At 42.5% G+C, this 14640-nt stretch overlaps 2 protein-coding genes across 2 annotated transcripts in view; one reads left to right on the top strand and one right to left on the bottom strand.

The window, feature by feature from the left end:
• PDE1A (phosphodiesterase 1A) overlaps positions 1-14640 on the top strand; it is a 249915-nt gene that overhangs the window by 225425 nt on the left and 9850 nt on the right. The window contains exon 19 of the transcript XR_005829343.1: positions 461-588. The gene's annotated coding sequence lies outside the window, so the exon portion shown is untranslated. The remainder of the gene's footprint in view (positions 1-460; positions 589-14640) is intronic.
• The window catches only part of PPP1R1C (protein phosphatase 1 regulatory inhibitor subunit 1C), a 53406-nt gene continuing 45190 nt past the window's right edge, over positions 6425-14640 (bottom strand). The window contains exon 5 of the mRNA XM_040603803.1: positions 6425-8212. Within this exon, the coding sequence (XP_040459737.1) occupies positions 8124-8212 (89 nt within the window). The 3' untranslated portion in view covers positions 6425-8123. The remainder of the gene's footprint in view (positions 8213-14640) is intronic.

Genomic DNA, 14640 nt, shown 5'->3' with positions numbered 1-14640 from the left:
TCACTCACTTGTGACTCTGCACTTTACCATAACTGTGCCAGTTTGCTGTACAAGCTCACATGCATCCCCACAGCACTCTTGAAAACAATTTCTTTACATGAGTCTTGCCTTCTTAGCCTTTACTACCAAAATGGCCCTTCTATGAAGAAACCCATAACCAATATAACTTCTTTTTGCCCCAAAAAAATTCTTACCGTAGGTTGGTATTGATGGAGTCACTGGGATTGTTCATGTTAGCAACGGTTTTTCAGGAAGAGTACGACTTTCAGAGGCATCTCCATGGCATGGTGTAAATTTGATCGTCTGTGTTCAGTGGAGCCAGGGAGTAAACAGGGCCCCTTCCTACCCAGACTGGAAGTGAATGGAAAGAATTCCATTGACCTAGACCTGTAGCAAATCCTGACAAGGTACGTGATGGGAAAAAAATCAAGACAACTACTTTATGTGACATTCTTTGCAGTTCCTTTTTCCCAGATGCTACCCCAGCTACATGTGCAGAGGATGTTCTTCTGTTGTTTAGATGCCAGAAATGAAACAAGCCACTACTGCGATAACTTCAAATTAGCAGATAAAGCAAGATGCCCACTGGTAAGTGTCTTAAAATTTATATTTTTAACATACTACACAGCTATTAAGTGAGAAAGAGGAAAAGTATGTATGACTAACATTCTTCAAAAGCAACTCAAAGAGATTTTAATTTTAGTTTAGCAGACGAAGCTTTGTCTCAGAGGGGGGTGCATCCACTTTTAAATCATTCTTTGAAAAATCACATCTTTTTAAACCAGTATGGAAAAGTGAGTGGAAATGGCATTTAATACTATGAGGAAAAGAAAGTGTCCTCTGTCAAACACACTGTGGAAACATTTAGGCCACTTCCCTGGGATAATTTTACTTTCCTGTTCATTTTATTATTTAATGGGGTCTCCAGAGACCTCTTTTCCATGTCCCAGGGCAAACATTCAGAAGTTTTATCAAACTGTGAATGTCTAAGTAGTCCCCTGGGAACAAAGAAGGAAGTCACAGCCACAAAATTATAGATGTGAAAATTCTCTTACAAAAACTGGGATTTTGACTGTTTTGGGCTGCAAAATACTTCCCTTGTGCTTAAGCAAGTCCTTTGTTCATAGACATTTTGTGGAGAAATGTTGGATAATTTTCCATCAGCTGAGTTTGGATAGATAATATCTGAAGCAAATGTGCTTTTCTGACAAGTTACATAATATATGAACTTTAAAGCTGATGAGGTTTATGCATTTGTAACATCCTGTATAGATAACTATTACAAAACTGAAGTAATATAAAATTCTACGTAAGTAAGGCGGTCAAAATCAAAATGGTAGGTACAAACTGGCCTTGAGCTGGAACACAGTTAAGGACAATAGAAGTTTTTTGACATTTGTTTGGACTGTAGGTTTAAACCTGTGTCATCATCACATAGGTCTTAATGCTGATGCTGTTAAAAGCAACACTCCTGCTTTTAAGAAGGACTCCTGCAAAGTCCTTCTGGCAGGACTTTCATTACAGTTAGGCTTCGGGACTTGTGTCATAATACCATGAACAAACATCAAATATCATGAAATCATTTGCTATTTATTTGCATATGCCTGATATGATTATCTTCATCCAAATTCAATAAGCCAAAGGGTCAAATTCACCTATGATGCAATTCCATAAAAGCCAAGAGAGACACTGTCATTATACCAGGAGTTAATTTGGCAATTAGATAGTCATTGGTTGTCTCTTGCTTTCTCTGTATTCAGCTGGTTTACTGATTTTTTTCTACAGTGGAGGGTACTCTGAGGGTCTAATGTCTTGGCACAAAGCACTACTCAACTTTAAGCCATTTAAAATTATTTTATTGACATTGTGCTTCCTTTTCTTTGGGGCCTCTCTCCTTTGACAGAGAACTGTATTTTTCTTACCAGTCAGAAATGAACATTCACGTTTATTGTTTGGCGTACTCTAGTAGTTCACAATTGGAATGAAAGGCAGCATATTTATGTCATGCATTATGATATGATGCATGAGGCATCTTTATTTTAGTGTTCCTGTCTGAGAAAGACCCCTATTCTGTTAGTCACAAGGTAGTTTGGGGCAGGGCGGAACTGCAATTGCAGCCAGAGTAGTTCTGGGGAAAATGTGTGTGTTCTCAAGTAAATAGTAGGTACAGGAGCAGGGCTACAGAGCTGATCTTTCCAGTAAATTAGAGAATGAAAATGGCATGAGCAATTTAAATATTATTTATAATTGACCTTCATGTCTGTTTTTAATATTCAATCTGCTGAGTGTTTAAAAAAGCAATTAAAAGTCCCATATAATGTTAAAACCCTTGATAAATGTAATAAACAAATGACATATTCAAAAGAGAGAATCTATGTCCCATTAGGAGAGAAAAAGAAAGATGAGAGCAACATATGGCAGTATAATTAGCATGATTAGGGAAGCACATCAACAGAATTTATGCTGCAGGGAAAATGTAATAAGAAACCAACACACTTTCCTCACTGCCTCGAAAACTGCAAATATCGCTCTCTGAAAAGGAGAAGATGCAGAAAGGCTCTCTGGCATTTAAAGCTGTAACTTTTGTTCTTCTGTCGTTATTAAAGATGCACACAGCCATCTGCAAACCATTTATTTTTTGCAGAGTTCACATTGTCCCATTGCTTTGATTAATAAGGAGCAATATTACACCTCAGCTGCTTTTCAGAAAGATGCTATTTTGGAAACCTAATTAATACTCATTCCACAGTTAGCTTGAGGTGTTCGTTAGTGCCAGATACTGAGTTCTTATTTGTTTCTCATTATGTGGAGAGTATTGCTTCTCAATGCCAGCGTTTTTGTTTTGCATTTTGGAATAACCTTTCGACACTCCTGCTTCCCAAGCCCTCCCTTCAGAAGAGCTAATAACACCTGTCATCATTATTTTAACATGCCTATTATGTCTGTTGAAGGCAATGTGGGCTATTTACATAGGTAGAGTATCCTGATGCACAGAAAATATTCTAGCCATTTTCTGAACAGTTGGACCAAAGAGAAAAGCAAAATTTAGAGACTTGGCAATGCAATTCAGATCTCAGCTTACCACTAAGGGTCAGTATATACTAAGCAAATGAATCATTACAAAATTGAAACAGAGCGTGTTTGGCCTAGCAGTAGTACAAAATGTTTTTTTCTGCCCTAAAAAGCGCAGATTATTTAATAAACAAACCAGACCAAACAAAAAATACTCAAAAAACTCTATAGCAAAAATACAGGCATTGAACATGTGTAAACTCCATCAGCCAACTTTGCTGTAATTGGAGATTAGTGGCGTTTTATCAAGTGGCCTGAGGTTTAGTAGAGGGTGCACGAATAGCTTGCTTGAGATTTGCCCAAAGTGCTGCTGTCCTAACTGGAGGATAAAGGAGAGAATACAGCAAAGCACGGGAGTCATTTAGCATCCACTTTGTTGCCAAGTGTAATGCTCTGCATGAAAAGGTCAAATGTAATTGCAGGTGTCAGGGACCAACAGAACAACTGAAACTCTTGCTGCAGTTTACCATTGCACTAGGCTGCTAAAGAAAAAAAAAAAAGAAAAAAAAAAAGGAAAGAAAAAGAGAACATATGTGGGCCTGAGTGCCAACGTGGAATGCTGTGGGAGAGGAAGAAAGGAGAGTTTTAGGGACAGCGTGTTTTAAATATGCCCTTACATTGCGCCCCCAGGGTTAGGGGATAGATGATGCTTTGTGTACTGCAGGAGTAAGGTTCCTCATCAAAAGCCCTGTGTCTCAATCTGTAAGAGAAAGAAAATGAGGGGAGGGAGCCCTGCACTGAGGAGGGACATTGCACTGGACGGTGCCAGCTGCTAGGCTCCTACAAAAGCAGCCCACAGCCTGCAGGAGCCACACTTAGGTCCCTCCCCAGCCACCTGCAGCACCAGAGCCTACCCAGACCAGCTCTGGGGAGAGACCCAACAGTTTCCCTTGTGGAATAAAATATTTTTTTTATTTTTTTTTAAAGAGGAAAAGCCACCACTGACCTGGGACCTGGCCCTCGGTATTGTAGTCAGTTAGGGGAAGTGCAGACTGACTGGAATTCCCTTCCTTACTGATTGCCCTGGAGCCTGGACACCGTGGGAGTCCCTGGCCCAAGCATGGGCAGCAGAACCTCTGCCTGAAGCCCACCGTGGAGCTGACACAGTTGTGTTGGATGTGATAGTTTTGGTACAATAACACCGGTGGTGCAAGAACTAGTGGTGATTTTTTCAGTTTACATTAGCAGGGAGAAATAATGATATTATGAGAAGACAGTGGGGTAGCCGCTGAAGACTTCAACAGCTTTATGGCAATTAAAAAAAAAAAAACAAGCAAACCAACCAAACAAGAAACTCAGTAATTAAATTGATAACAGTATAAGAGAAGCTTCCCTGTACACTACACATTGTATTTCTCCAAAAGAAAATATGCTGTTGGCCAAAACCTGTGGCCATTCTCAGGCAAAATTCCTCTGACTTCAGTGGAAATTATGTTTTAGAAAGGAGTTTTATACCTTGGCTCTTATTTTGTATCTACTTAAGTATTATCTGGCTTTGCACCTGGAGAATAAACAACATATACCATCCTGTAAGTCAAACCATGGAATTTTTCCAAGTAACTTATTAGCACAATGTCTCAATAAATCTCTCTGAAGGGAAGAACCTGTCATGGAATAACAAGTATGGCATAAGAAAAAGAAACAAGGCTGTAAAATGCAATAACAAAACGCCTTTAAACCACTGCACATTAATGAGTTAAGGGATACTGGGAAAAGACCGAGATCAGTCCGAGGAGACAGCTTCCTTTCAATTCGGCAAATAACATTTCCTGCAATACCTTGAAAGCAAGAACAACAGCAAACGCCACAGCATGGAAGGGCAGTAGATTTTAAGAATGAGGAGTGGGGAAGGGGAAAAAGACACAAATCGGAATTGCTCGTGAAGGAAGACCCATGTTCATTCCTTGCCTGTGTAGGGTTTTTTTGCTTTCTTTTTCCGTCAGCCTGTTTGTGGAAAATAGAGTAATACAACCCATCTCTAAAAATCCTGCTTGTACCACACCTGTAAGATTCTCCAGCAGGAGCAGGTATTGTGAGAGGAGACAGCTCAAACGGGGAACATGTCACTGCAACTTTTCTTTGAGGTGTTTCCATATTGACGTTTGCTTTGAGACACTTGATGTTCGCTTTTTGTCTACTTTCTCAATCCCCCACTGATACGTTTACACTAGAACAAAAGATGACATTAATGGATTTTTTGGTTTTAATCCATGATTTTGGTGACGTCAGCATGCTGGGCAACGATGACTGACCACTGACTTCCACAAAGCGATATACATCGTTCAAGTGAACCTATGTGGAGCTCATCATGCTGTGAGGCAACCACAGCTTTTAATTACACGCCAAAACATATGAGAGGCTCTCTAAGGCTGCTGTCTTCAAATGTCAGAGGCTGTGCCAAACCCCAGAAAAGACCTAGTCTGGTAAGCAGACTGCTTTTCCTGAGCTTCCCTTCTAATTTCCCCACATCTGGATATTTCTATCATGGGGTTCACTGACAGTCCACTGCAGTTTCAGCTCTGCTTCATGACAAGCACTTTTTCTGGGTGCTGTTGTTTTACTGACTCTTTCCTTACAGATCTACTTACTGTATGCCTCAGAAGTGGAAGCTCAGACAAACAAGGTTTGTTTATCTTTTTAAGCTAAAAATGGCTGTCATATAAAAAAACGTGCATCGTGACTTCATCCTTCAGTTGAGGTCCCACCAGCAAACGATGTCAAGATGGATCCATAGTAAAATCTCTGCAACAAGTCCTGTCCGTTTGCCAGAAAGGAGGAGTCTGTTCCTGTACTCAGACATGATGCGTGCATAACCTTAGGTCAAGAAAGAAAGAAACGTGTTTTTAAAAGGATAGAACACAGGTGGAATATTTAGAAATGGGGAACTGATAAGACCTGGATTTAGAGATGCATCTAAATACTGGGTGGCTATCTCAAGGCCTTATCAGACCTTGATAAGGTCTTTCTCTGGGTCGTGGCTGTAAGGCAGAATTGTTTCCTCTCATTGCTGCAGTAACAATCCTGGAAACACTCGGATTCCAGTCCAAACTAAATCTTTCTTTTTTTTTTTTTTTTTTCTTCCCCCCCCCCCCCCCCCCCCTGTTATTTATAAAGTGTAGTCATCCTCAAGTCCAACAGTCATCCTGAAACTGTTTAGTGAGGATGTTTAGTGACGAATTCTCCAGGCTCTCATCAGGTGTTTTGTGTTGTCTTTGAAATGTTGATTCCAAAGTGCTTGATACCGTGTCTTGGTATCAAGTATTTCAAGTGACGCACATTTTTTTCATTTGCCCATAAGTCCTAGACAGTTCTCATCTCAAGCCTGTGGGTACTAATAACCAGCAAAAAGCCATTAATATGAAAAGTGCTTTATTAGCTAACACAGATAGATGGTGCAAGGTTAAACACCAACAACTGTTTTAGAACTGGGCATATTGTGGCAATGAACAACTACGTGAAGAGCCTGGTGCTGTGTGGAAGCAAAGCTGTGGTGTAACTGGGACCAGAGCCCAGCTCTTCTTGCTACCAATCCAGTCTTAACCTTGGGCGATTCAAATGCTTTCTGAAGGGTCAGTTCCTTCTTTTTGTTGTTTGTGGCAGAAAAAATCCTCAGTCCTGTAAGTCTTGTAGCTGCTTCTGTGCAACTGAAGAGTCCTTCTTGTATATCCGTGCCGAGCTGGAGCCACGGATCCTGTTTGCAGTTTTTCTACAGAGAATGGCAACAAAGAGGACAGATACAGACGGAGGGCAAAGAGGTGACTCCCAAAAACACTTGTTGAAAGATCCTGTTGTTAGCAGGTCTTTGCAGAAGACCTTGGATTGAGAGTGAAATCACCATGCAAGGCATACACAGCAGGCTCTGTGTTTTCATACACTTCCTCTCTTTTTTTTTTTTTTTTTTTTTTTTTTTAACTAGTTCAGCCTTTAAAAGAAACTTAAAGGAGTGGAAAATTGAACCAATGATAAATCTTTGTATCAAAGGCAAACAGTTAATACAAAATGACAGTGAATTGGTTTAAAAAATGGCCATTGATAGCAAAGGAAATGATCTATCAAATGCAACTTTGAAGAAACACTGTTTTCCTTCTCCACGTTATTTCATTTTATGCCATAGAGTTTGCTTGGTGTGACCAATAATGATATTGGGATGGATGGACCACGCCAAACTTCAGCCAAAACCCTAAGGCTCAGACACCTGCCAAGTCACCACAGCTTGATATGGTACCATTTACTGGCTGAAACTGTGGCAAGTGCAGAGCGGGCTGCCCCCCGCTGCAGACGGCTGTCCCCTGTGTTTGCTGCGGGTGATGAAGGGGAACCGCAGCGTTTCCTTTGGCTCAGCTGGTGGGGGGCACCCTGCTCACTCCCAAACTGAAACTTCTTCTAATGCCTCCAGATAGCAATCGTCTTGTGTAAAGAGAAACCATTTTGGCTGATGTGACTAAGCAGCCTCAGACCAAAGGAAAGACAAGTACTTGAAGCGCTGCATATCCAGGGAACACGGGAAAGAGCCTTTGCGTCTTTCTCTAGACTAAGGGTCACCTTTGCTTGCTTTGTTTCGGTTTACGTTACTGCAAGTAACTAGCAAGACTGGTAAAAGCTGCCCTTAGCTGAAAAAATCATTTTATACGAACATTTCTCTGTACGTTAGACGAACCCACTGTACAATATACAGTCTTGTCTAAATGTACGTATTATTTATTTTGTAGCTTTTAAGTTGGTTTTATTTACAACAGGCCTTAGAGTACAGCTCACACGCAGTAGTTAAGCTCTGGCAGTACTGAGGTCAGGTCACTAACATGTTTGCAAGTTACATTTCTAAGTCATAGAAAATTAAAGAAAAAAGACTTTAAAATAGCTGTTTTATCTTCAGATATAAGGATCACAGAACGCATTTGCAGATGGCTGCCAAACCCAGCCGAGGGCGCTCCCAGGGCCGCCAGCACGCCCAGCGCGGTGGCATGGGGGCACGAGTGGTGGCGGAAGGTGTGACACACACGGCTGCTCGCTTCAGTCACTCCGCGACGGCGCTCGAGGCAGCGTCACGCTCTCTAATGGCCCCACTCCTCTTCCCGTTCGCTGACTCCCTCTTCTTCCTCTGGAAACGCTGACTCACTCTGACTCTTCAGATGCTTAATCCCTGAAAGTATAGAAGTCATGGTTAAAGTTGAGTTAGCTCATGTCACTTCTTTTTTTCCTGAAGGAAGAGTCAAACCTCCAAACTAATGGCAAGTTTTTTAATGCCCATGCTGACGCCCTTTTTCACAAACCTCAGTTAGTTCAACCAATACTATGGTGTATTTTCAAAAGAAATACTCTCTTCTTTAAATACAGGCTCTTAGGAAATCTATCACATTTTGTTGAAGATACTGCTGAAAGATGCCTTGTAGAACAGAACAGTGTTTTCTTCTCTTTTTCCCTTGGTAATCCTTGATCAGATTAGTACTGACCATCTCAAGCAAGTCAAAAGTTCTCGAGGCTTAGACAGTAGACATGGGAATTATTCTTCCAGAACTTCAACCTTCTGAGACAGATCTGCTGAAAGCCATTGCTCACATGGACCCAGTGCCCCACCGTCACACCTTCCCATATGCACCAGAGGTGTTTTCCAGCCTGCATCCCTGTAGTCTGCACAGGACCTGCAGAGCTGTCCTGACACAAAGACGGCATTGCATCCAACAGAGGGGGAATGCTGGCGCTGAAGCCATGACCAGATTGGATCATTTCTCACATGGAGAAGGCATTCTGTTGACCTCTGAATACCATGTGGGGCTGGATGTAAAGGGTAAATACCTACCATGGGGTATCTAGAAGTTTAGGTTTGACGAAAGTTGTGAAGTTCCTGCTGCTGATTGGTTTCAGCCAGCAAATGAAGTAGGTTCTATGAAAACTAATCAAATTGCAAGGTTATTTTTCCTGTCCCGTGTTTAGTACAAGCAAGCAGGCTCAATGAGTGGGCCTAATCCCACCTTCTCCACTCCACCTTGGTGTGATAGAATTCGAGCTAAAAAAAGGAGTCAAAATCAAGCTAAAAAGATGACAGAGAGGAGAGACAAGAGATGAACGGTTGTTATTTTCAAGAAAATCTAAACAGGAAACACGCAAGATTGGGTTCTGGTTCCCCTAGTTTTTGACAAAAAAAGTTGTAGTGGTAACATCACTGTTAGTCAAAAATGCATGATTTTGAAAATGTAAGCCTGAATTAGGTTTTCTGACATTACTTCTGTAACATGGAAACATTTTTTCTTTCATTGTAGATCATACATAGTTCTATTCACTATTTCTAAATCTTAGAAAAAAAGCTTCCCTTATGCATCAGTTCCTCTGTTTGTGGAGGAGAAATTGCAGCCCAGCTCCTTCAGATAAAAGCAGCTGGATAATCAAGCACCCCACTGTCATAACACTTGTAGAAGCACAATTTTCAAAAAAGGGATGGACCCTGTATGCAGAAAGGTTTACAGGGCAAGAGCCAGATTACCTCAAGCTGTGAGTGAGAGGAATTGATAGTGTATGTTCAAGAGTTGTGGTCCCAGCACCACTTAACCTGGAGGTTCCTAGATGCTACTGTTTATGTCCACACCATTCCAAAATATGAGATAGTTTTTTCCAAATGCATCACTTAAAAAAAAATTTCAACAGAAGTTACTGCAGTCCAACAAAATTACAAATAGCTGCAAACAGGATCTTACAACGTAAGTTACTCCAGTCCAACAAAGTTACAAATAGCTGCAACCCGGATCTTACAATGGGTCGTACAAGGGAAGGCTTGACTTCCAACAGGAGCCATCACAGCTCTGTGCTGGGCTCCGGGCTCCTCTCTCTTTTTTTTTTTTTTCCCCACACAAATGAGAGTACTTGGTTCCCTGGGAAACTGTTGTTCAGACGTAAAACAAGCAAATAAATTAATGCTTGCAAGCTGCAGTTGGTGTGCCCTGCAATAGTCAAACCATTTCCAATTAAGTAACCGTGACACATGGAGAAACACTTAGGGTGCTCAGCTACCACCAAGTTGGCCTCTTTAGCAACCCCCTTTAGTAAGACAAACACTTTAAATATGATTTCATCAAACTCTAGGTTAATGGACATTCATTTCAAAATGATGCTGTGTTTGTAGGGCGAATTTGTCTCCTGTGTTTACCTCTGGACTTGCAGAGCCATTTCTTGCGCGTTCACAGTACCCATCTAGCAGCTACTATTCAGTACTTCAGAGAGGAACTGCTGGGAGCCAGAATGTGGCCTTCTTTAGGGAACATTTCAAAGATGAAAGAGGGAAAGTTACGGACAGAAAAGAAGGCATGTGATACACAGCTAGTATGATGAAGTTTCATGGAGTGGTATTTTTGGCAGGAGTGAAAACTTTTGGCTGTGTGGTTTAACTGCAATAATCAAAGTGAAAATTGGAGGGAATGGAGAGGAATGACATCAATGAGCATTACTCGCTGATTTTCAAGTAGCAGGCAACTATCAGTCTTACTTACTTTTTATAGCCTCTGTTCTCTGGCCTGCCTTTACCTCTGCCAGTCGTTTAATGCCACAGTGTCATTTGGAAGCGAGGGCTCGCAGGCTTTCCTGCACTGACCAGTAAGTGGACACAGGGCTTGGTGCCATTGTTCATAGGCCTCAGGGTGTGCTGATGGCATCAGGTTGTCAGAGTTAACTGACCCTATGTGTAGCGTTATGAAGTAAGGTGCCCAGCTACACAGCAAAGTAAGTTAGCATAAATCGATGTACAGGTAATGAAATTCCTGTCAGTAGCTGAAGAACATGTGTGACAGAAAAGATTGGTGGCTTTCCTGAAAAGAGACTTTTCATGCACAAAGCGTCAGACGTTTACAGCACAAAAAAAGTCTGGTGTAATAAAAATACCTAGTTCAATGATAGCAATCATACTCTTAGATTAAAAGCTTACCTAGCCACGTAACGTTGCACCACAGTGGCTGCCAAGAGTGGTCAGAAGGCCCTGGGCGCTGGAGCTGGGCATGCCCAGGAGCACAGTGGTGCATTCATCCACATCTCCTGCTCAGCTAAAATAACTCCAGAGAGGGGCCGCTACAGCAGCGCTCGCGTCTCTCCAGCAGGGTTATTGGAGCTGTGTGCCCTGCCCTTTGTCAACAGAAAGCAAAGGATAAGCAGGTAGCGGAGGTGGAGCTATATCCACAGAGATATTTTTTTTATAAGCTGAATCTATTCATACCCAGTATCTTTGTTTAGCAATATCTGAGTTCTTTGCTGAAAGGTTGCATTCTGCTAGAGACTGAGTGAAAACTTATTATTCAGGTCACCCCAGCCGTTTCTACGACTGCTGCCATGGTAATGTTAATTTATTAGAAAGGGTATTTCCTTCCCATCTTTTCAATCTTCATACACTGGTAACAAAGTTCATGGTCTCAGCTTTCTCAAATAGTGATCACTAGGCACCAGTGCTCTTCTTTGGGGTTCGCTTCTATTCATTGATGAAGCAGAGCGGTAAAGACGAGCAACGAATACAGACGCTAAGATTTTGCTCGCAGAAAAAGAAACCAAACCAAACCAAACCAAACCAAACCAAAGCCAGGGTATTTGGGGGGATATATGGGGGATATTTTAGAAGATACTGTTTGTACATACAGAGATCCAACTTAGAAACATCAAGTTACTGGTTCCATGTAAACTATACAAGCTTCAGTGGCAAACAGGGAGGACTGCAAATGCTGATCCAGAGTTACCCTGTCCCATCAGTGTCCCTTATTCCAGGCGGCGGGTAACTGAAGCTGTGGGCACCCTCAGCCTCCTGAAGCACTGTGCCTGCACCGTCCTGATGCTGGATCGTTTCTCCGGCTGCTCTGCCCCCGCCTGCCCTGCCCTTGGTGCGGAGGTGGCTCCTGGGGTCCGAGCCATCCCGCTGGTCCCCAGTTCCCACTGTGCCCAGCCCAGCTGCTGCTGCGCGCTGTCACGCCCTGGCTGGGGCTTTGCTCCTCAGCTGGGAGAGCTGACAGCTAACCCCTTCCAGCCCCTTCCCACCGCTCGCGGGCGATGATTGCATCCCTGCAGCGTGCTCCAGCTCTCCCTCGCTCTGCCTTACAACAAAGCTTGTCTGAACGCTGCTGCTCGGTTTCTTTTTCCCTTTCCCCACCCCCTCCTTTTCGTGCTTCTGAAGCCAGCAGGACAAGAATTGTTTTTCCTCAAAGGGCTCGTATTTCACTGCAGGTAATTTAATCCAATTAATGCTGATAAAGAAACCCTTAATGCCAAGCCAGATTCAGCAGCCATGCACTAATACACTTTGAACTGGTAATTCTTTTTAGATGAAGTCACTCCCTCAAAGCATATTTCTAGATTACTTATAAATTATGAGTGCGAATGGGACAACTTTCTGGCATTTTTGCAGTCACAAAATAACATCTATGCTGTTTAATCAACAGCTGTCTTTTTGCTTCTCTCCATCTGACCAGAGCACCAGATTACAAGGCTAAGCAGTGTCACAAGATATGAAAAAAACAAGTGCTCCTGAATAAAATGTCTCCTGGGGGGGAAAAAAAATATCAGTAATTAAGGCAGCTCCCCATCTCAAGTAATTAAAGCAGCTCCCCATCCTATTTAACACTTCTTCCTTCACCCCGCTTCACTGTCCAAAGAACGGTGTTAACATTTGCCAAACCCAGGACTGAAGTCTGGTTGGCAATTTGAATTCCCTAAAGTTTGAAGGGTTATTCAGTTTTATGATCCTCTCTCTGTCAAAAACACATTGCAGATTTTCAGAAAGCAGTGAAAGGTGTAGCTGAGCCACAGACAAAGCAGCTTGATTTTCAGAGTCTCAGAACTCGAATCACTTAGAAATTACCAAGCAAACAAACCTGGCCAAAGAGGATAATGGCCAAATAATGATGTCTATTTTATGCCAATCCTAAAAGAAATATGTTCTGGTTCCTCCAGCAAAAATGAGAATATCAAAACAAAAATAATGTACTCATGCCACTAAACAGGAAAAAGAACTTTTCTTTCTTATGGAACATTCTGGCTGATTTTGTCAGTCAAGTACTTTTTGACTTATCTGAAACTTCTTCCTGATTTGGTGGGGTTTTCTCCCCAGCTGAAATGAATTTTTGAATTAAAAAAACAACAGGGAAAAAAACAACAAACAAAACAAATGAAAAAACAGCATCCACCACAGGTCTTTGGCTAAGTTGGATGCAGTGGGAAGCAGTTGTGAAGGTGACAGAGCCCAGAAGAGCTGGCAGGTCTTCAGGGGCAACCTCCTCCAGGCACAGGTGTGACCCACACTGATACAGGAGAAGAAGCAGCTGTAGCAGAAGACTGTCTTGGCTAAGCGGGACCCCATGACAGCGCTCCAGTGCCAAAAAGATGATGTGTGCAGTGGATAGAATTCAAGACAAGGTAAAAATGAGGAATATATTAAAATATACTGGCCCAAAATACAGGGATGGTGTTAGGAAAGCTGAGGCTCAGACTGAGTTGAAATTAGGAAAGGGTGTCAGGAGCTACAGAGGGGTTTCTTCCTCCGCCTTCCCAGTAAAAGAAAAACAAGGAAAATGTGGACATGCAGCTCGGTGAGGTGAGCAATCTAGGCATAGACAAAAGTGAGGTGCTGAGCACCTTCTTTGCCTTGGTCTGGACTGAGAAGTTCTACCAGGTATTTGTGCCCACAAAGTCCAAGGAGGGGAGGAAATGCTGACTAAGCGACCCCTTGAGAAATCTTGACCCACAGAATCCATGGGACTGGTGGGCTGCATGCGAGGGTGCAGAGGAACCACCTGGTGTCAGTGTGAGGCCATTCTTTGTCATTTTTGAAGGGTTGTAGAAACCAGGAGAGGTCCTCAATTACCATGCATTAGGCTGTGCCTGCAATACTGTATTCGCGTTCTCTGGAACACAGATGGAGGGTGTAATTGCACCTGTGGGGCTGATCTCAGGGACGAGGTGGCTTTTCACTCCATAAAATTGTGGGGCCAGGCTAAATCAGCATTTCCATACTAATTTTGGGAAACGTACAAACTCATAATTGGTTTGTGGCCATTGTGATCTATATATACATATATGTAACATATACGTACATATATATATGTGAGGTATGTATGTTTCTATTTGTTCCCAAATAAAAGGGATGAAAACAAGGGGATTAAGGGCTTGCATCAGACCAAGTGCTACTGTATTTCCAAAATCAAGACACATGGAGCATCGCTTGTATGTGACCGGTACACCTACAGACAATATCTTGCATAGAAATCACATCCCAGGTGCGTAGAAATGTCAAAGAAGAAAATTCAGTCACTGGAGAAGGAGGCATAGGAGCGGGCTGCCCTGCAGAGCAAGTCCTAGCGCACCTACTGCTGCTGCTGAAATGGGGCATCTTTCTGCCGGGCTTGCAGGGGCAGATCGTAAATGTCTCTGTCACTCTCCACTGGTGCACGGTGCCCGAGGACTGTCACTGCAGTTAAAAGAATATGCTGGCTGCCTGCAGATGTAACAGATTTAAAACCCGTATACTGTGTAAGACAAACAAAGCCTGCACACTCCTGTTACAAAAGAAACTGCTTTCTTGCTCAGCTGGGCATCTGTACAATGAAAGTG

Source organism: Falco naumanni, chromosome 8, assembly GCF_017639655.2.
Source record: "Falco naumanni isolate bFalNau1 chromosome 8, bFalNau1.pat, whole genome shotgun sequence".
NCBI lineage: Eukaryota > Metazoa > Chordata > Aves > Falconiformes > Falconidae > Falco > Falco naumanni.
The sequence above is the reverse complement of the archived record's forward strand: the minus strand, read 5'-3'. Positions and strand labels throughout refer to the sequence as shown.